General features: G+C 46.5%; 1 protein-coding gene across 1 annotated transcript in view; it reads left to right on the top strand.

The window, feature by feature from the left end:
* Positions 1-4,967: 4,967 nt before the first annotated feature.
* The window catches only part of LOC138582599 (cationic amino acid transporter 2-like), a 31,679-nt gene continuing 13,700 nt past the window's right edge, over positions 4,968-22,946 (top strand). Inside the window, exon 1 of the mRNA XM_069654016.1 lies at positions 4,968-5,342. Coding sequence (XP_069510117.1) covers positions 5,276-5,342 — 67 coding nt within the window. The 5' untranslated portion in view covers positions 4,968-5,275. The remainder of the gene's footprint in view (positions 5,343-22,946) is intronic.

Here is a 22,946-nt window from a genome sequence, read left to right as displayed (position 1 = left end):
GCAGCCATCAGGAGCCACTGGAGAGATCTCAGGGCTGGAGAGATATGGTCATAGGTGTCCGTTGGCCTGATCTGTACTAGTCAGAGAGGCAATTGTTTCTTGTGGCCTGATCTGTTCTAGTCTGAAAGGCAAGGGTGTCTGGTAGCCCTCTATGTACAAGTTAGACAGGTGACAGTGTCTGGTCATCTTTTCTATACGAGTCAGAGAGGAAAGTTTGTCTATGGCCTGCTCTTTACTCGTGTGAGAGGGGAGGGTGTCTATAGGAGCGAACTGGCAACCAAAAGAGGGCCTGGAAATTATTTTCATAGTGGGCCCATATTGCACCTTTTCAGCAAGCACAACCGTTTCCCTATGAGAACATTTGGAAATAAAATATGTTACCACACCTACACGAAGCCCAGGGTGCAGAGGCCTACTGGGAAATCTCCGGAGGTCCTATCGGCCGGTCCACCCCTAGGTGGCCTGATCTGTACTATCCTGAATGTTGAGGGAGTCTTGTGATCTGCACTGAACTGACCAGAGAGATGGAGGTATGGCCAGAGTGTCTGGTGGCCTGGTCTGTACTATCCCAAGAGGCAAGGGTGCATAGCAGCTGGCTGTGTGCTAGTCTGAGACGGGAGGGTGTTTGCCAGCCTGCTTTCTACTAGTATGCGTGTGTCTGGTGGCCTTCTCTGTACTGATCAGAGCGGCAGGGGTGTCTGGCACCCTGCTCTGTACAAGTGTGAGAGGCAAGGGTGTTGGGTGTCCTGCTATGTATTAGACTGAGGGGCAAGGGCGTTTAATGGCCAGCTGTGTAGTAGTCTCAGAGAAAATGTGGTCTGGTGGCCTGTTATGTACTAGCCTGAGAGGCTCGGGTGTCTGGCTGTGCTATGTACTAGTATCAGAGGGTAGGGTGTATGCATCAGAGAAATACAGGCCACCAGCCTACTCTAGCTAGCCCTGTGTGCCAGGTAAAGGGAGCCTAGGACCCTCTACTGCAATGGCCAAAGAATCAGAAAGAGGCTGGCAGCGGGTCACAGAGAAAGAGAAAGGCTGGCAGCGGGTCACAGAGAAAGAGAAAGGCTGGCAGCGGTTTACAGAGCAAGAGAAAGGCTGGCAGCGGGTCACAGAGAAAGAGAAAGGCTGGCAGCGGCTTACAGAGCAAGAGAAAGGCTGGCACCGGTTAACAGAGCAAGAGAAAGGCAGGCAGCGGGTCACAGAGTAAGGCACAGGGTGGCAGCGGGTCACAGTAAGGCATAGAGCGGCCACTTGCATTTTGCCTCTTGATGGGCTTGCAGATACAGTAACTACCTGCTAACAACCTCATTCATGCGACCCTAAGATCATTCGAGAAGAATTCATTGGTAACCTTTGAAGTGCTAAAATAACACTCATTAGATCACTATTATTTAATTATTTTCCAATTGTTTAAAAGAATTTTTAATTGTGGAATGTTTTTTTCAGATGCCAAGCTGTCAGGCCCTGCTGTCCATCTGCCGCAGCCTTTCCAGGCGGAAGAAGGTGACCGTGGCTGTGCCCAAGGGGTCCCACCTGTGCCGGTGCCTGTCCACCCTGGACCTGGTGGCGCTGGGCGTGGGCAGCACGCTGGGCGCAGGGGTGTACGTCCTGGCAGGAGAGGTGGCGAAGGCCGACGCCGGGCCCAGCATCATCATCTCCTTCCTAATTGCCGCCCTGGCGTCCATCCTGGCAGGGCTGTGCTATGCAGAATTCGGGGCCAGGGTCCCCCTGACGGGCTCTGCATATCTGTACAGCTACGTGACGGTGGGGGAGCTCTGGGCCTTCATCACGGGATGGAATCTGATACTCTCCTACATCATTGGCAAGTTCCAGTCTGGTTCACTGCACTGGGGCATCCTGACAGACCAAGCATGCACACAACATGGGGCCCACAATCACCCATGGCACATGCCAAACCAACTGCACGATCTCCAACCACTGCCTTCTCGTGCCAAGAAACCCACGAGCAGGGGTGTTGCTAGGTCTGGAAAAGATTCGGGGCTAGGCTAATGTCCGGACAGTCAGGACTCAGGACTAGCCACCCTTTTGGTTGTAGCCCCTGAGCTTCTATCCGGGGCTACAACCAAAAGACCCGGGGCTATAGCTTCATCACCCCCGTAGCAATGCCTTTGCCCACGAGAACACAACCACCTTTACTGCAGACCCATCAAACCATTTCTTACCAATGTATCACTACTGTATGCCCAATAAATCATAGGCCCTCCATCCACATTACTTCATTATCAGCAAATGCCAGGAACCCCAACCATCTCCACCGGATGATATTTCTATTTCTATTTCTATTTCTATTTCTATGTGTTTGTAACGCGCCGACAGCCCGCAGGCATCAGGGCGCGGAGACATCCTGAGAGGAAAGGTAGGATTATTTAGGGGGTAAGATAAACCAATGTTGGTTTGTGATATAAAAACGACAAGAGACCCCAGTGCCATCGAGAAGCGGGGTTCTGGGGGACACTGCCCTGGGGCCTTGCTGCCTTTCTAGGAGGGGGGGGAGGCTCGACTGTATAAGAGTGCAAAACATGAGCAAAAAAAAATAGCAGGGTGAAGATGTGCGTCTGCTGGACTCCCTGTTTCTTGATCCCTTGATGTATTGTACAGGAACAGTGATTGCAACTATTAGCACTTAAGTGTGACCCAATAATAGTGATTACAATCGTTAGCACTTAAGTGGCACACATTAACAGTGATTGCAATCATTAGCACTTGAGTGATGGCTGAGCTAAACTGCATACAAACGTTTGAGCTGCTAAGCAGTGCTTTCCTCCTTTGGCCCAATGTGGAGAAGAGGTTTTAATGACACTTTCAACTGTAATGTGTGACTTCAATATTTAAGTGGGAGGGTAGGGATGGAGTAGCAGGAACAGGAAAGGTAAATGCAGACATCTGTGCTCTTCACACCTCTCAGCTGGGTTTCCGTGCTGATTTTCAGATTAACAATGTGGCCATTTTTCTTCTTTATCCAATTTGAAAAAACAAAAACATTATGACCAAAGCATGATACGTGTTGATTGGAAATCGTTCCTTTGTACCACTTCAAATTGTCAATCTTTTCAACTATCTAACGTCGGAACGGGGTGATGTATTCTTTCTGTTGGAGACACGCCTCGCAATTTCAGAAATGTAGGGTACAGAAATGTAGGGTACAGAAATATCACTAGTTTGTGGTTGTTTTGCAGTGCTCAATCCCCGGTGTACCCAAATCCTCTGGTAACAGGTTTAGCAAGTACCGTTTTAACAAATGGTACATGGCAAATTAACCTTGGAGGGGGGGTGTGTGAAAGCTTAAAATGGTTCTGAAGGATTTTAACCCATAACCTATAAAGGACTTGCAGATCACTACAGAAAACGTATTACCCTCTAAGCTATTTTGGTAGGATTGGAACTCGTTTCTTGCGGGCAACGCATGGATGTCGGCAGTAGAAAATTAACCCTGTAGGTTAACCCATTGGGATTGGAATCTCTGACCTTCCTGTCACAACAGTGTAGAAAATTAATGAACCTCTTAATCCTCACATGGGTGTTGGATTCTCCCACCTACATGTCATATGATATTTGGTGTCTTGTATAGCGCAAGCTACCGCATTCCTGCAGTTTCATAGCACTGCAAAAATCAGATGCTATTATTACCCAATTTATCAGCCTCCTAAGGATGAAGTGCCGAGCCGGCTGAACCATGAGGCCAGCTCTTCCATGAGGCCGGCTCTGCCACGGGGCCGGCTCTGCCACGAGGCCGGCTCTGCCACGAGGCCGGCTCTGCCATGAGAACTGAACTTGTGAAGTGCAGACTGGCCCAAAGTAAGGTCAGGACTTCCCACTTCAAGTTGGCCGCCTTGGCACAACCCTCATTGTCTGTATAAATCCTTTGCCGTATAAGCCCTGTGCATACAAATGGCCTCTGCTCTAACATTATGAAGACAAGAGCTATGCTTTGCCTCTACTTTCCTACTCTTGGAAATTCACTAATCCATCACTAACTGGAGCTGGCTGTGTGTTGTGGCTGCACACAGCTCTGCACACAGCCCTCACTGCCTGTGCAAAACCCTTGCTGCATAAGCCCATTACATGAAAAAGGTCTCTGCCATAACATTGTGCAGACAAGTGCCATGGCTAGCCTCTACTTCCCACTCCCAGACTGCTGCTTATTAATCAGTGCTGGCTGACATGGGGGAAAGTGGGGGAGCAGAGGGCGTTGAAAGGTAGACCAGATTGTAGAATTAGTCTATGCACCCAGCACCCACTGTGGTTCTGGAAGAGCCTGGGAACCCAACCACCTCGACTAGTTTCCGTTCACAAATACCAACTAGACTAAGATATCTCCCGCCACCATCACTGTATGACCAGCGAAATGCAACAAATACATACACCGCTCCAAGCTCTACCACACCTGGCTTTAACTCTGCACTCTCTATAGTCATGCATACAGATGTACATAAATACAAACGCACAGGCTCGGACTGCCTTATAGGGCAATAGGCCCATGGCTGACCCAAAAACGCAAAATGCTTGTGTGGGACAGTATTTTGGGTCAAAGTGGGCCACTTTTATGGCCATGTGGGCCAGTTTGATGAGTTACTTGACTATGCAGCTGATAGTTTGGACCAGTGTTGCTGGATACATATTCTTTAAAATGTACAATTTCCATCACATTTTATTAAAAACTCCCCCTTGGGTACTATTCAAACAACGTCACAAAAGGAATTGCCATTTGCAAGTGTGGGCCACTTTTTCGTTGGTGCCCGAGCCAATTTTATATTGCACTTCCTGCAAACTATGCACATGAGCTCATTAACCCCTTTTAGACAGTGCTTCACCTGCACAACACACACATTATCCATGATAGGTTTCAAAGACAGAACGAAATAGGCGATGAAGGAAAGAAAGTAAAAGAACTGAAAGAAAAAGAAGAGATAAAGAAAGAGAGGAAGGAAAGATAAATATAGAGAAACTATGAAAGGCAAAAGGGAAATAGGGAGTTGGGAATGGAGAAAAAAAAAGCAAAACCGAGAAAGGAAAGGGGCAGGCTCGGGAATTCTGAGATATAGAATATGTAAGAACACTTTGGAGTGGGGTCAAGATGGAAACTACCCAGGGCTGTAGAAGTGAAGATGGAGTCTGACATATTGCATTAAGTTAACTGAAAATACTGGTTGCACTCATCCCTCCTGCAGGAACCGCCAGCGTCGCCCGAGCATGGAGCGCCACCTTCGATGAACTGCTTGGCAAGAGAATTGGCACTTTCCTGAGCTCCTCGGTGCCCATGAGATTGCCTGGGCTGGCAGACTATCCAGACTTCTTCGCCGTCTGTCTCATCATGCTGCTCGCAGGTGGGTTTGTCTAATCTCTTTTGACCTCATCAAAATATGTCTATCATTTAATCAAATATTGTAGGACAATGGTGTTTTCCAGAGTATTGTCCATTTTAGGGGAATTTAAAAAAAATGCCAATGGGGGGAAATAAAGCACCTGAAGACCAGGTGATGCGTGGACCTCTTTTTTTGAGTGCAGTTGATCTATCTTCAGAAAATTCTTTGTCACTCTTTTTTCCCAAATCAGATTCCCATTTAGACCCTGGTGTAACCAGAAAAAAATTTAGTTTCCATGTGCAAAATGTACCACTGTTCGTGTTCAGATATGTGGTCAAATCGTATGTGGTATCATATGTTGTATTACTGCACGGATCATTCTGCACAACATACAACATGTAGCAAATTCGCCAGATTGCGAGCTGCCTTTGATCAGATACAAATCTCACCCTTTCTCCCAACCCCTCCAATCTGGTGGAACAGAGTCTCAGGCCTGAAACAGGTCAGTGTAGACGCCACACATACATGGGCATCGGTTGCCACATAGGGAGGAACAGGCGTGACACATGCAAGTGCACGGGGATTGTCTTGCATTTGTGCCCATGTCTTGGGAGCCCTTCTGATTCAGCCCATCACTTTACTGTCAGGCATGCAAAACAAAACCTTTGTGCATGTGCTCTACATGCATGAGGTATCGCCACACACATGTAGGGTAATTCTGCATGACGTACAGCCTTGCTTTAACAGCAGTTTCACTTTATGGAAATAAACCTGTATTTCTCCCATGAAGCTAAATTATGGAATTGGTGGTGATACTAATGGTAGCGATTGCTATTAAAGTGTTTGCTTTTTAATCTTTGCATATGTGTCACTTCAGTGACAGTGAGCAACACTATTGGTGTGGAGAATGATAGATACAATGAAATGAATAATTTAGTTATGTTATGTTGCATACTGGCTTTATAATTTTCTGGAAGGAGGACATGCTGTCATGTGTGATGAGCACAGCAGTGAGACACTGGACTCAAATATTCGCGTTGCAGCATGTTCTCAGTTAACAACGCAGTGAGGTGAGTCGGGTTGGGATAACCGTCCATCTATCCTACAAACACAAAGTCCTAGCTGCTCAGGCGAGGGACAGGACAGCCAAATGGAGTGTTTTCTATGTTTGGTCTCCCCTTTTTCAGGGTCCTCCACTTAGTAGACCTTTCTGTAGATGAGACCCCCAGTCTAAAACAAAAGATGCAAACGGTGGCCATCAGACATTCTTTGCATCAGTCCTGAGACAATGCACCCATATTCTAATACATAAAAGGTCCAAACATGGCCCAACAATAAGTCCAATACCTAATCTACTAATGTCAATCCCTAAATTAGTATATCTCACAACAGTTCCTAAAGAAAGGCTCACAGAGCTCATACCCACAGGCTGGCCACTTCCCAAGCTTCCCGGTTCGTAGCCGGCTCTTCAACCCTTTCGGAGGTTCTTAGTCTCTTGGGAGTGTGGACTTTCCTCAATCCTGGATGCTCTTCTTTCCTTCTTGCTAGTAGGAGATCCATTGTCCTCCAAAGGTTAAAGTGTCACTTTTATCTGACACTTCAATGGGCCCAGGATCATTTTCTCTGTTTCTTTGTCTTGTCTCACTAGATCCCCGTCTGGAACGTTGTTTAGCATCTTCCCTTATTTTAGTTTTCATATGTCTTAGATAAGACCAATGTGTTGGTCTTTCAGCTCAGCCTTCTCCTTCACTTGGATACTCCTAATAATGTGTTAAGTCCTGACTGGACCTATCCTGCCAAATGCAGGTGATGACCGTTAGTTCCCCACCCATCTCTCAGGGTACTTGTCAGATCGACAATATTATATGGGGCTTCCTGCCATGAGCCAGCCTCAGGCTCTGGATCACAGGTGGAGGACATGGCCTCCCACTCTCTAATTCCCTAGAGCTATGGTTTAGGATTTTGGCTCTGGCTTCCAACTTCTTTCCAGCGCCCCAGCTGAAGAACTCTTTCAGTATGGTGAATCACAACTTTTCACAGTTGCGGTCTGATTTAGACCAGTCATTGTGCTTTTTCAGCATGGCGCTTCTTTCATGTCAAGGTATCTGTGGTATCCAGGTCGATCTCCTTCCAGGTTCAATTTTTTGTGTCAAGGACGACTGACTCAGAGGATATATCATCTCCAAGGTTCTCCCTCCAAAAGTGTTTCTCTCACCCACTTCACCGTGAAAGAAGAGGCTCTGTTTCTTTCACCTTTCTAACCCCTTAGGTAGTTTCCTATCCTGCAAGTCACCCTGTCCCAGATTGAACCAGAATGGGACTTAACTGATTAGATCTATCGTGGCGTGGTTATCTGCAAAAAGATGCAACAAGCAAAAGCGGATTACATCCTGCATTTATTTAATTGTTTTTTTATAACGCACCTAATACCATACCTGAGTTTGGTTTTTAAGTGCAGTTTTTGGATTCAAACCTCTGTTCCTCTGCGTGGTCTTCCTTCCAAGACCAGCGCGTTGCCCCTGCGCTATCCTCCGCTCACATTGTGCATGTGCAATGACCGCAGCCTGCATGGTTCCCCCACCCCCTGACTGCTCCCACTCACTGAGAAAGTGAAACATTTGGAAAGAATCATATGCTCTCTTCCCACCTCTGAGATCTTCTGTGCCAACTGGTAAATGTTTTGGGGAGACCGCATGTCCATGGTCTTGTGAGCGCATCTTATCAACCTTTCTCCTTTTGTCTTCAAAGACCACAGGTTGGTGGTATACATCATAGTTGATATCCTCTCCATGTGATAGTCTTGCCATCTTGCCATTAGATATGGGTCTTGAATTATTCCCTAGGTCCATCCGTCAGACTCAGTGGGAAAACTACCAATTCCACCATCAGGTGTCAATGCTTTCTAAGACCCGTAATCGTTCCCTCCCAGTACGGCCTTCCTCTGGTGAGACCAAGATATACCATACGTTAGAAGCATAGCTGCCCTCCGGGACACCACCATGGACAGGCTTAGGGAGGAACATTGGGGCATTTGGCGATGAGCCTGAAATATCACAGCCACATCGAATATTACATGTACTTATTTTCCAAGCGGTGCTCAACTCCCATTCTTCAAGAGATGAAACATCTTATTGGGGAAAACTGCAGTTTGGGTTTCGCCTCTCCTGGAGCCAGAGTGCAACATGGGAGCAGATGGTAGGGAAGTGGGGAGAGCAGTGGATGTTCAATGTGGGTGGTTTTTGTGCCTACCCTTCTTTGAAGAATTTGACCAATCCGCACAGGGAGTGTGCGCTTGCCTGGTCTTTTTTTGAATTTTTTGCATGCACCAACATGTGTTTACTCCCTCTGTCCCCACAGGCCATCCCCACACCCTCTGGTCCCCCATGATGTTCCCTGGTGACCCCACCATTCACGCACACAGGTGTTGCCTGTTTTGCTTGATTCTTCTACCCTGCTCCCCCCTAACCCTCCTCAAGCCCACTTCTGCAGGAGTCTGCCCTGATGAATTCTAGTTTCACCATCACCGTCTTGTGGCCAATGCTGGATTTGACTTTTATGGACTTCATTCATTCACGGTGCGTCACCCTTTCTCAACTCTCATGCTGGACTTCCTTTGCATCTTGTACTCATGGTGGCCCTGAATCATGCTGTTCCCATCTTCATCCTGTATCCTGGCTTACAACATTATGTGTTACTACTGACGTCTGCAATTGTATTCACTCTCCCCTCTTGCTTCTCAACTCTTTTGACTGCTAACTCTCTGTTCTCTCCTCCTTTCCCTTCTCCCTTTTCCTATGTCCTCCCCTTAGTTTCTTCTATGCACTTACTCTATCAGAATTGTCCCTGGACCTAGTATGATAGCAACCTCGTCTGTCTCCTCCCCCACCCCTTACTGGTTTTTTACCGCCCTCCAGCTCTATCTGAAATGTCGTCAGGCCTAGTATGATAGACCCTTGTTTTGTTTCTCCCCTACCTTTCTGCACCCCTCTCCCTCACCTCTTGTTTTTCTCCTGCGCTACCAGAAATGTTGTCAGGCCTAGTACGGTAGTCGCCTGTCTGTTTCCAATTCCTTCCCACTCTCCCCCTCCCTTCCTTATCTATGTCTTAGCTCTTGCACTATCTGAAATGTCGTCAGGCTGAGTACATTAGTTAATTTCACATCCTTACTGTTCATGGCCTGTAAGAATGTCATTGTATTTTCCCTTGGTCCCTCCCTTGCCTTGAAGCGCTTTGAAACACATTGTGTATAGGCGCTATATAAATAAACTATCATATCATATCATGTTGGCACCCTTTACCTTTCCTGTTGCAAAACAATCTGGTTATGACCTCACGTATAACAGAAGATTGTTGATGGGGATCCAGGATTGGTTCAATAAGGTAGGCTTAGCCGGCACCAATCACTGTTGCCCATTTGGCTTTAAAAGAGGGTTGAGCCCCTCTTTTGGCAGATCATCCAATGACTTTGAAAGGAGTAAGAAGGACTCATTTGGACTCTGGCTGAAGGTACATTCTTCCTTAGAGCTTCTGCCAGTGAAGGAAGGCCAGGATTTGCAAGAGGGAAGCAATATCCCTCCCCTACACATCTCCCAGGGAACAGAAGGAGATACCGGACTCAGAGGACCCATCCACCAGCTGCAGAACTGGTACCCAGCCAGCACACAGAGTGCCCTGCTAGGTTCGGCCAGCAAGTTTCCTAGTTGGGAAGTGCCAGGGAGTCTCTGAACAAAGAACAAGGATGTTGCCTGCTAACACTCTGAAACTTTGGGCCATCCACCCTAAAGGACGACACAAGCCCTGCAAAGAAGCTAGGAGGAGTGCCACAGCACGCATCAACAAGTGTCCATCTTGTAAGGACATTTTCGAGGCAGTCGAGCAATCGAACCACGATCGGCACCACCACTGACTGCTGTCATGCTGCAGTCACTAAAGCTGTCCGAGAAGCCTCGACCAGCATTCCAGATCCGCCAACCAGCACATAGACAGCAATTCCTGACCCCAAGCTGCTGTGTAGGTTAGCCTGCAGCCGTCCGTCTAGCCTCGCTTGGCGAACTGCCTGCCACCTGATACCCACAGCTGTCTCCCGTCTTGAACTCTGTCTCAGGAGCTGCAAAGCGTCCTAGAATAGACTTGACGCTGTAGAGCATCAAGATCATCTCAAGCACCAGGGACATTGTGCTCCTGTCCCCCTGGTCCTTGTCCGAAGGCCCCTAGCGACCTTTACGACTCCTTGCTCACTTGGTGCTGAAACCAAATAACCTTGAACAGTTAAGACTGATTGTTTTACCGACTACCCTCCTGTCAGTATCCCGAGTGCTTCCCTTTCCTTAGTGAAACTGTCTGTCCTCTGTGTTCCTTTACAGGTTGGGTTGTATTTTGTAGTGTGCTAGAACGGTACGTATATATGTTTCTACAACTTTGACTGGACAGTCCCTTTTATCATTGGGTAATAATTGTATTTTCGCTGTGTTTCAACTAACCAACGATCCACGACCTTGCAGAGAGTAGCATGCCGTTCTGTCCATGTTACCAAAATTGGACAAGGAGATTTATAATTTACTTTTGTTTCCAATCTGTTTGGATCCTTCTGGTGTACTAGAGGTGTGGGGCTGATTGATGGTTTAGAAACAAATGCCCCGTTCTTTGTGTGTGCTTGCTATCAGGGCTGGCGGAAGATGCACGGGTGCCCATTTCAATATGATGTTTGGGGTTCCTTGTGTAGAGCTGGAAAAACCTGCCTGCAAATGTTATCAACAAAAAGGCATTGATTTGCTGTGATATGATATGATATGGCATTTGTAACGCACCTATACACAATTGTTTCACTGTAGTTTCAGATTTTCAAATGGACAGTGGCAGTGGAACAATGTTTAATGCCACAAGCAGTTTCAGTTGGTGCACATGTGTATCCTCCAAGTTCATAACAGATCTCACAATTGTAGCAAAGGTTCTACACTACTTTTCACCATGAAACTCCACAATTTTTATTTGACAGGTAGCCATCCACCAGTAGGTAGTTATTGGCTAAGTGCCAGTGATCCATATAAGAAGGTAATTGGTCTACATACGATTTTGATTAGTCTGTACGGTAGCTGTCCTCAGACAGTCCTGCAAACCATGTTTTAAGGTTCTGTATAATCATTTTATTATTTTGTATACAAATATAATGTGTCATCATATGGTACCTAGGGAAAATGCATCCTGATGTTATTGGCACAGGGCTTGCAAGACCTGGATGTTCATTGGAGAAGTGGCAACAATCTTGGGTGTATTGTAATTGTTTATTTGTAAAGCACTTATACACAATTGAAGTGCTTCAAAGCACTTCAAGACGGCAAGGGAACAAGGTAATATAGTCAGCATTCTTAGGCCTTGAAGATTCCAAAATGATCTAACAACAATAACTAGCATACTAGGCAAGAGGCATATCTACTGGTGAAGTGCGTGACTAAGAGTGAGGGGAGAAGGCGGGGGGGAGGGAAAGGAACATACAGATCAATAAACTAAAGTACTGTCCTGGTGACATTTCAGATTGATTGGTGGTTAGTCATCCAATGCACCTATGCATGAGTATTTCAAGCACAATGAAAGAAGTTGAAGCAACCCGGAAATAAACAGGTGAGTTCTTTATTTTACAGAGCTCCCCGGAGCCCCGAACAGCTACTCAGCTCCAATCTCTTTTCAACACTCTCAACCGTCTCCCGTGGTCACGGGGCTCTCGCTCCGAACAATGAACGGAGAGCGCGCGTGACCGCCGCGAACCAAGGGGCATAAAAGCAATTCCCTACACATCTTCCCCTTTATAATAGAACAAATAGAGAACAACAACAAAGAAGAAACAGTCAGTAAAATAACTAATGTAACCGACCAACATAAAGACATAGAAGAATTCGATCACTTCTGATAAGAATAAAATGTTACCATACTTCCATTTACATTATACCTTACATGGAATGAGATCTAGGTATTTCAGGTTTCATAATCCCTCATCCACACAGGCTTTGATCTAGTCCTATGCGAACATTCTTCATTAGCTCTCGCATCTGTATCAATTTTCCTTTCAACATTTCTTCCATCTAACGCACCTTCTTTCCTCTCCTTTCCTAATGTACTGTAACCAACCTTCACAACTCCTTCTCTCACTTTCTCATCCAACTTACTGACATTCACATCACCTACTCTTGCCAACCTTCCTTTTGACCAAACTTCACCTCCCTCCAAAATAACTACATTACTTCTTACCGCACATATCTTCTTCGGTCCCAGGAACTTACTTTCCACACATTTTTTTACCAGTCTGGGATTTTTAACATACACCTTCTCCCCAACCTTCCATTCCTGTTCTTTCACCCTCATCCTGTCATCAAACAATTCCTTATTCCTCTCCTGACTCAACGTAATAAGCTTCATAATGTGATCCTGATCAACATTCACCACCTTGGCCATTCTCAGCCATCCTGGACAAAGCCTTGTTCCAGGTTCCCTACCTTTCAATGATACAAATAGAGATACACCAGTCACAGAGTGTGGCGTGGTGACATAATTCCACGTTAGTAACCTTAATACCTCCCTCCATGGTTGTCCCGATTTCATGGCCATCTGCAGACCCCCTTTTATGTACCTATTGACTCTTTCAACACGACCATTCGCCTTAGGATTATACAACACAGTCCTCGTGTGTCTTATGCTATAGCCTGCAAGAAATTTCCTCATTGCCTCAGATACAAATTGTACCCCATTATCAGACACAATTTCAATAGGCACCCCTTCTTTAAGGAACAGTCCCTCCAAAAAACAAATCAACTCCTTAGCCGTAACCTCTTTCACCGCTTCCCATTCAAACCATTTAGAATGAAAATCCACTACAACAAATAAAAACTTCAGGCCATCTCCCAGACCTGCTACAGGACCCATAATGTCCACCGCCAATTTGCACCAAGGCTGGTCTGGCACCACATTAGGTATCAAAGGAGCCTCCCTTACTACTTTGCACTTGTCACTCGTTTGACAGGTCATACAATCTTTGACAAACCTTTCAGCACATCTATCGATTCCCGGCCACCAATAATTTTGCCTCAATTTTCTTTTCATAGCAGCTTCTACCGGATGACCCTGATGAGCCAATCTAACCATCACCGACCTGAGAGACTGCAGAGGAACAACACACCTTCCTCTTCTTAGCCTGTCTTCACACAGATTCAACTCATCCCTTATCTCCCACCAAGTATTGAATTTACTATCCAAATCTCCTTTTGCAGGCCATCCTTTCACGGTCCAGCCCTTTATAAATCTAAGATCCTCATCAATATCTTCTTCCCGTGTCCACTCATCCTTGCTAACTGCATTCAGTATTTCTGCCACAACCGACTCCTCCTCTGCCTCTCTTTCTTCCACAAGACCACCACTTACCGGCAACCTGGACAGACAGTCCGCCACCACATTTCTCTTTCCTGGCAGATAGCTCACATCAAAGTTAACATTTTGGAGCTCCAAACCCCACCTGCTGATCCTTGGGGAACCTAACGCTCATCTTCCACTCTCAAAAAGTTGAACCATGGGCTTGTGGTCGGACCTAACCACAAATCTTCTTCCCCACAAGAAATACTTGAAATGGCTCACTGCCCAGAACATAGCCAAGGTTTCCCTTTCAATAACGGAATATTTGCACTCTGCACCTCTCAACGTCCTAGACGCAAACGCAATAACTCTTTCCGTATTGTCCCTGTCATACTGCACCAATGTTGCTCCCAGCCCAAGCATGCTCGCATCGACCACCAAAACAATCTTATCCTTAGGGTCAAACCTTCCTATGGATGGTGCCTCACTCACCGCTTGCTTGATACACTCAAAAGCCACATCACAGTCTGCTGACCATTCAAATTTTGCACCTTTCCTGAGCAACATTCTGAGAGGAATAGACACTTTTGCAAAATCCTTCACAAATCTATGGTAATATTCGGCCAAACCTAGGAATGATTTCACTTGTTCCTTATTCTCTGGTACAGGTGCAACCTTCACTGCTTCCACCAAATTCCTCTTAGGCCTCACACCCTTTTCATCTATCCCATGACCAAGAAATTCTACCCTGTGCACCCCAATCTTGAACTTGCTCCTTTTCACCGTTAATCCTGCCTCACTCAATCTGTCTAACACCTTTCTCAACACTCCCTCATGTTCTTCAGTGGAATTCGCATATATCAGAACATCATCTTGGAATACAATAATTTTCTTCACTCCGCACAACACCGTCTCCATCACCCTGTGGAATACAGCTGCCGCCGAGGCGAGACCAAACGACATCCTGCAATATCTAAATGTACCGAACACTGTAATGAATGCCGTCAAATGCTGACAATCCTCCTTCAGTGGAACCTGATGATATTTTAGCATTGTTTAAGACGGATAACTTATCACCAATTATCGGCAGGGGATGTCTATCAATCAAGATATTTCTGTTCAAGTCTCGCAAGTCTACACACAGTCTGATATCTCCATTTGCCTTTGCTGCTACTACCACTGGCGACAGCCATTCAGAGCTTTCACTTTTCTCAATTATTCCTCTTTGCAGTAGCGATTCCACTTCTACTTTTAACTTTTCATTCAGTTCATGAGGCACTGGCCTCAGCTTTTTCACTTTTGGAGTGGCTCCTGCCTTCAGCTGAATCTGATGTTCAAATCCCTTCAGCACTCCTAATTCATCTTGAAACACTTTAGGGTACTCCTTTTCCCACCTATCCTTCAGCTCAGCCACATCTATAGGTCTTTCCACATTCGCTTGGATTCTGATACCCAACTTCCACTGTTCACCCCATCCCAAGAGTAACGAACCTTCTTGAGTAACGTATATCTCCGCTTCACAGCTTCTTCCTTTATAGTCAACTGAAGCCTGGAACATGCCCAAAATTTCAATTCTCACATTCCCATACGCATAAGGTTCGATCTTGTGTTCCTTCAATTGCTTCACATCTCCCTGCATGCAACCTAAAAATGTTGCTTTCGACATCAAAGTCCACGGCAAAGAACTGTCCACCTTTATTGTTATTGCCTTCCCGTTGACCATGAACACATCTAAAGGTGCACCACCTTTATTCGATACCTCCGACACTTCTAGTATATGCTTTGTCTGGATGCTGATTCCCACTGCAATATCTTCTTCTTGCTCGGGCACCCTACCTCCTGATTCAATGTTCTGCACCTCTCCCGACTCATGGCAAACGCTCGCAAAATGACCCTTTTTCTTGCATTTCAGACAATAGATGTTTCTGGCTGGACAAAACATGCTAGTTGAAATGTGGCGGTTACTTCCACACTTGTAGCATCTTATTTCCTTGTTGGGAACCCCTTTACGAAATCCCCTCACCACAGCCACCTCTCCCTCCGACATTTCTCCCTTCATATTAGTCATATATTTCTGGGTCTGTTCCATGCTTCTTGCCGTCTCTATAGCTACTTCCAGTGATGCGTCTTTGGACAATAGTCTCTCTTGTATCTTTACATTATTCGTACATCGCACCAACTGATCTCTTATGAGAGAGTCTGTGAGCAGTCCAAATTCACACGTGTGACTAAGGGACCTCAACGCTGCCACAAAGTTCTCCACTGGCTCCTGTGGATCTTGTGTCCTTTGGAAGAATTTATGCCTCTCAAAAGTTATGTTCTTCTTGGCTTCAAAGTGTATCTCCAACTTTCTTTCCGCCATGGAATATTGATCCACCTCTCCTTGGCCCTGCTGTGGGGGATCAGGCAACCCACCATACACACTTCTGCCTTCAGTTCCCAAATTGTGAAGTAAAATTGCTTCCTTTCTAGCTGATGCGAACTTATCCCCACCAATGGCAATCAGGTAAGTGTCAAACAGCCTCTTCCACCTGTCCCAACTTATTGGTGGAGCGCCGGGTTCAGCCAGAAACGGTGGTGGGGGCGACATACTAGCTGCAGCCATCTTTATGTATATCCTGGTGCTCTAATTTTACTAAATGTCACAAAGTTCACCCATGCACAATCTTATGTCTCTTATAATATTCACCTCTTAACGTTTATTAGTCTTCCAGTGCTTAAATTTCACCGTAGCAACTTTTATCCTGGTGCCAGTTTAATAACCATATGCTTGTTTCACAACAAAATCTTTTGTGCTGCACCCTCTTTGTCTTGCCACAGTCTCAATGTCTCCCTGGAGGCGCTCCCACACTGTAATGGCCAAGGACTGGCCTTGTCCTCCTTTTACAAGGTGCCTCCCCCTCCGGTTGTGCCCAACCTCCCTTCTCCCTGCTCCTCACCTCCTTGTCCAATGAGCCAGGGTGGGCGGCATCAACCAGGAAGAGCTGCTTTTCCCGTACAGCCACTCGGAGCAGCAGAGGTGGGGAGACTGTCCCCCTGCAGCGCCACGCTCCCCGGCGCCGCAGATACAGCCTCTGCAGCCCCCCCTTCCGCACGGCTCCTCACACGCCGCTCTGCAGGTTTCAGAGGCCCAACCTCCACGCCTCTGACGACGCAACTTCCTTTGTGGCCGTATGGGGAACGTCACCAGGCTCCGCGGCGAGCTCCGTGTGTGCTTCCTCGTCACCACTTGAAAGAAGTTGAAGCAACACGGAAATAAACAGGTGAGTTCTTTATTTTACGGAGCTCCCCGGAGCCCCGAACAGCTACTCAGCTCCAATCTCTTTTCAACACTCTCAACCGTTTCCCGTGGTCACGCGGCTCTCGCTCCGAACAATGAACAGAGAGCGAGCCGAGAGGCATACAAGCAATTCCCTACACACAACCAAGCTAGGGAGGGGAGACAGAGGGAGGACCGGACAGACAGACTTGCTAGGCCTTGTACATTCACGGCCGTGCAAGTTCGCAGAACGTGAAGTGCGAGTGAGGGACAGGGGGGCAAGTGCGCTCAGTCCAGCAGGGGCCTGGGTTAAGTGCAGAGTGGTTGCCCGTCTCATGGAGCATATTTCAGTAGTGTCAAGCAGAGTGCAGAGGCCCAGAGGCAAGTGTAGGACTGGCGGGCAAGCCTCAGACCTGTCAGGCTCTGAAGGTGCACCAGGCGACCAGCTAACTGAGCAGGTTGGGGAAGAGAAAGAGGAAGAGAACAGGAAGGTCGTGAGGAGTTTCCGGAACTTAAGGAGATCCGGCTCAAGGCAGCAAAAGGTAGGTAGGCTCTATAATGAAATTCAATCTATGCATAAAATGGGTGGGGGGAGACAGTGAGTCTGTCTGATCCTAATATAACGTTTTTGGAGGGCCACAGTAGAAAAGCAGTGATATTGAAAGTGGATAACACTCTCAAAACCTTCAAAAAAATGGGTCAAGAAAGATCTTTTGACAGATACAGTTCCACCGACAAAGAAATAGAGACTGAACCATTGTCGGAATCACCAAAAACCAGTTCACAAAATACAAACAAAAACCATGAAACTGAAGTACAGAAGCAACTATCAACATGGGGGTGTTGCATATATGGAAGTTGGAATGAATCTGAAACAATGGATGGCCTGCAGAGTACCCAGGTGGGTGATAATGAGGATGAAGGGGTACCTGAGATTGACTTCAGCAATGCTATTTTTTATTTATTTACATTTTAAAGCACACAAACAGCCCTGAGGCATCGTGGCGCTGTTACAGAAGGCTTACTTGGTTACATAAGTGCTTAGCGGAATGTACATGGTTAGGTACAGTCAATCAGGTAGGAGCAACACATTATAAGCCACGCCTCATGTTATGGGAGGCTTACGCAATATATGCAGGTAAAATGAGTAGGCGCAACACGTTGCAGTGAATGAGGAAGGAGCAACACATTACAAGCCACGCCTCTTGTTACGGGGCTTACGCAATATATGCAAGTAAAATCAGTGGGTACAGTCAATCATGTAGGAGCAACACATTACAAGCCGAGCCTCATGTTACGGGGGGCTTAAGCAATAAGAGCAAGTTTACAGACGGTTGGAGCATACATTGCATGTCCATGCGTCGAATTACATGGGGTTAGTTATTAACTGCAGGAGAAACTTGTGGGAGCAACACATACATCACGAGCCACGCCTCATGTTACGGGGGGCTTAAGTAAAAAGTTGCAGGTTAGGTCCGGATAGGCGCAAGGATGAAGGAGCTCAAGTGCATGGCTTAGGTGAGCACTGTCTCCGTTCCGCAGGGTGCTGGCGGCAGGGCCGGTCTTACAACAGATTGCACCCCAGGCGGGAAGCATCGTTGGCGCCCCTTTCTCCCCCAACCTGTGATCTCATGCATGTGTCATGGGCTGAGCAGCGGGAGAGGGGACTATGAGTTAACATAATTGTCAATGCTGGCATCTGCTGAATTTCATGAACCTCAGAAAACTGCAATAAGAGGGTCAAACCGAACAGGCCTGGTTATGTTAGTCTGCTTTTGCTCTTCATTTTTAGTAACAATGACAAGTTTGCTGTTGTGACTCAGGTCAGAGAATCGACAATTTCAGATCTACACTAATGTCATTCGTATGACCTCAAACATTTAGCCACTCTTAAAAGGTGATGAACTGGTCTTGAACAGTGGTACTCAAACCTCCAAGAACAAGCACCTGCAACATACCCACCGATAGCTGTACAAGCCTGTCTATCTCAGCATTAAAATACATGCATTTATACAATATATTTCACGGGAAGTTAAATATATTTAGGAAGGACACATGTAAACAATATCACTACTCCATGTGAGTGGTAAAGTCTACTTTAAACAAATGCAGAGAGATGACATGCATGTACAATTCAACATAGCTCCCAATGTTAATTTTGGAGAGGCGGCGTTCTAAAATTATGACATTACTATGTGGACTTTACATTGAAACACACTGCAGTGCATTACCGCGGCGGAGAAATGGCAGTTTGAGTATTGGGGTTTATTTCGCTCATGCTTGTGAACTCTCAAAATTCTTAAATGTTTCCTTCGTGATCACTCATTTTAGCTCCCGACAGCACCATGAAACTGTAAGATCGCAAAGAAAAACAATGTCTACCATCCCAACATAAAAACGAAAACAATCTAATTCTTAAAGGGTAGCAGAAAACCTTTTCTTGGGACTCGTTAAGTGTACTTTTTGCAAATTACTAGTCATGTGCTGCTTGAATAACAGCAGCCCTTGCACATTGTGCAGTGTACAGACAAATTTCATTTCAAGGGACTTAGAGTACTGCGGGTATCAGGGGAAGCATCTCCAGTGTACCCCAAACGTAGTGGGCTTTGCCCTCCACCCTCACACCCCAGCGCTGCAGCCTTACACTTTTTCACATTCTCCATTATGGTAAAGAACATTGTCCCGGGCTTGGGAGAGAAATGGACTATGGAGAAGGAGCTGCCTCCCCAGGGTGTGTTTAGCTGCTGGTGTATCAAATGCAGAAATGGTTGGCATCAAGAGCCCCACGCTCTGATACATCTTTTCCGCACTGGTTGGTCACACGACAGAAAGTGTGAGCAGGTGATTCCCCAACACTTGAAGCATTCTTTATAGACATGCATCCATCCTTCACACCATCATTCACAAGGCGCGTTCGTGTAGGTGTTTGTTTATCTCGTTAGACTAGCGTGATTGATATTCCAAATAAAAGAAGCCCAACGACAAAGAAGAGTATAAGACAAGTCTGAGCAAACAGTGAAATGTATGAAACTCTTGCACTAAAATAAAGTCAGCAGTGCATGCCCAGGAAAGAGGGAACGATGAACAATATGCTCGGGAGTGGGGACTAGGGGGGTGTAGTAATCCCAAAACCAGCCAAAGCATGGTACTACCCCCCAGGGCCTCGCCCTCAAAGTGGTTTTGGCCCAGCCACGGGCCGAATGGCCGATGGACGGACCAATCCAACCCTGCTGGAACGTGCAACTTTCTAAGATCTGCCGACAGTGACACTCTGCTCAGGTCTTCTGAGAACCTGCCTTTTGATCTCCTGAGGAGAGTCAACCACCAGTGCTCGCTTCCTTTTTCATGACTACTTGGGCCTTGACAAAAGTGTCTAGCTTTGTGGCCTCCAGAGGCTGTTCTTGGATGGCCCAGTCATCTCCGCAATACCATATTAAAATAAAAAAAAAAAGAATATGCAGCAATAGGCCTCACCTGCGAGGACAGGAGCAGGAGGAAAGAAGTGTGCTTGCCTCGGCAGGCTGTAGTTACTGCCGGATTTCCTGAAACAAGGCCCAATCAGCGAGGGAAGGATGCAGCAACTGTTTGTTTTGCTGATTCTGCTGCTGCTTGGCAGTGTGTGCTTGTGATGGGAACAACTTCAGGATTTAGTGACCCAATCGCTCCTCTTTTCTGTAATGGCTGGGGCCGACAACACCAGCCAACCCCAATTGATCCACACTTCAGTGTTAGTGCACGCCCATAGCCTAGAGGAGGGCACACCTCACATGCGCCCATGGGCCTGGCTGGCGCCAGTGGCGCTGGTGCCACCCGGGGCCTTGGGAAGGTAATAAAGAAACAAATATTGCTAATTTATTTGCCAATTGCCCTCCCCTGCCTGAGGGCGAACCCAGGCCTGTTTCTTGGCCCGGGCGAGGCGGACAACTGCGCGGGGCACAATAGCCCTGGGGGGCGCAATTGCCCCGGTCCCTGGAGCCTCTGGAGGGGGTGGAATTCCCCAGTTTGTGGGGCGGCGCATTAACATGGAGAAAGTTCCGCAGGTCAGGTGCTGGCGCTGCCCCTTCCGACTGTAATGTCACATAGTACAAAAGTATGCACCGTGGGCCCCGACACGGTACAAGCGGAGACCCGTTTGGACCCATGGTGTGTCCGAGCAAGCCCAGAAAATGGCCAAAATAATAGTTTAAAGCAGCGCTATTTCTTACATGCCGCTTCTTTTCCAAACTATATATCAATTACACTTTAAACCACTTCTGTGGCACTGGTGATGAGTTACTTCACTATGCGGATAATAGTTTTGACCAGTGTTACTGAGTAAATATTCTTTAAGCTACAAACCGGTTTACTTTTTTATTTAGGAAATCTTTGTCGGTTACATGGAGACAGATCATTTATTTATTTATACAATGTTTGTCGGAGACCTGTATCCGACACACATTGCATTAACAAATAAATATGCAGTTACCCGACAAACATTGCATGAATAAATAAATAATCCTGGTCCATGTATCCTTAAAACAGACAATACTTTACTGTATCAAAGCATAACCCTTGATTCCCATTCAAAGAATTTTAAAGTGATTGTTTATTGGGTTCAGGTGTCTCCCTGTCATTGCCCTATTGGCTTAACTGGAAGAACTAGACAAGATGGATGCCGGAGAAGGAAAGGCATCAGCATTTCAAGAACTGAGAGAGAGCTCCAGGGGAAGAAGTTTTCAGAACGCCTTTGCCTTCAAGAACGAAGGTAGCAGGGAGAACAGAAACCCGGGAGGAGTAAAGGGAAACATATCAACCAGTTATTCATCACAGTAAAAACTATGAAACAAAGTTAGCCTTGAAACAAAGTAACTACATAGATTGTGAATATCAAGAAGCTATTGTTGAAAACCTGAACAGTGTGAGAGAAAACCAATGCATAACATTACCCTGGGAAAAGGGGAAGCTAACTATTGGTGAAAAATCGAACAGAGCGGGAGAAAACCAATTCATAAAAATACCCTGGGAAAAGGGGGAGATAACTCGCCATCCTGTACAAGACAAAGATAATAATGGAAAGAAAGAGAGGAATCAACTTTCAGTTAATAAAGCCAGGCACAAAGGCAAATTGACCAAGACATGTGGATCTGTTATTGTCCAAGACAGCAATAATATCAGTCAGACTAAGATTACCTGTCAAGAATACACAGAGAGACAAGGACGAGAACACATTACTAATAAGGACTCTGCAAAAGGGAATTCTAGAGAGCAGGGTCTTATAACCTCTTACAACTTTGGTACTCAGACGGGGTACTCACGGCTCTTCGGACTCCACGATCAGGTATGAAGAGGTAAGAGGCGTCCCCCCAGAGGTCCAGAGGCCAGATAATCTGTGCTCTGTGCTCCCCAGGGGGCCGCCCCCTGGGAAACCCTCTTGGGGAATAAAACCCAGACTCTGCAGACATAGAGGAGGATCAGATTCACAATGTCTGTAGTGTCAGGTAGAAGGACGAAGAATAAACCAATCCAACTGGAGCAAAAATAGCAGAGGATTCTTGGATGCAGTGGAATTCGTGGACGGCTGTAGCAAGGGGGGTAAGAAAAGGGCAGCAGTAGAAAGGGCAGGAGAGAGACAGAAGATTGAAGGGAGAGGGAGACGGACAGCTAGAACTGCGAGGCAAAAGTATTAGGTAAGTCAAAGCTGCGGCGGCAGAAAGGTAAGTGTAGCAAGTAGCCGAGAGTGGCTGAAACGAACAGGAACAGCAAACGGCGGCTAAGGATAGCATGCCGAGGGCGTTAGAAATGGCTGAGTGAAAGTAACAAGCCGAGAACGTCTATGAAGTGACAGGCTCCGAAAACGGAGGTGCCGCAAGCGGGAAGGGAGCAAAGGGAAAAGACCGAAAGAATGGTAGAAAGCGACTGTGAAGGGTTTCACAGGCAAGGAGGAGAGAAAGAGGGATGACTCAGAAAGTGATCTGAGCGCGAACAGGTACCAAAAAGATACGAGCGAACAACAACAAGGGAGCTATGCTAAAGAACAGAGTAGCAACACA

The sequence above is a fragment of the Ambystoma mexicanum genome, chromosome 3q (assembly GCF_040938575.1).
Source record: "Ambystoma mexicanum isolate Mex_15411 chromosome 3q, UKY_AmexF1_1, whole genome shotgun sequence".
In the NCBI taxonomy this organism is placed as follows: domain Eukaryota; kingdom Metazoa; phylum Chordata; class Amphibia; order Caudata; family Ambystomatidae; genus Ambystoma; species Ambystoma mexicanum.
Note: the sequence above shows the minus strand (reverse complement) of the source record. Positions and strands in the feature narration are given on the sequence as shown.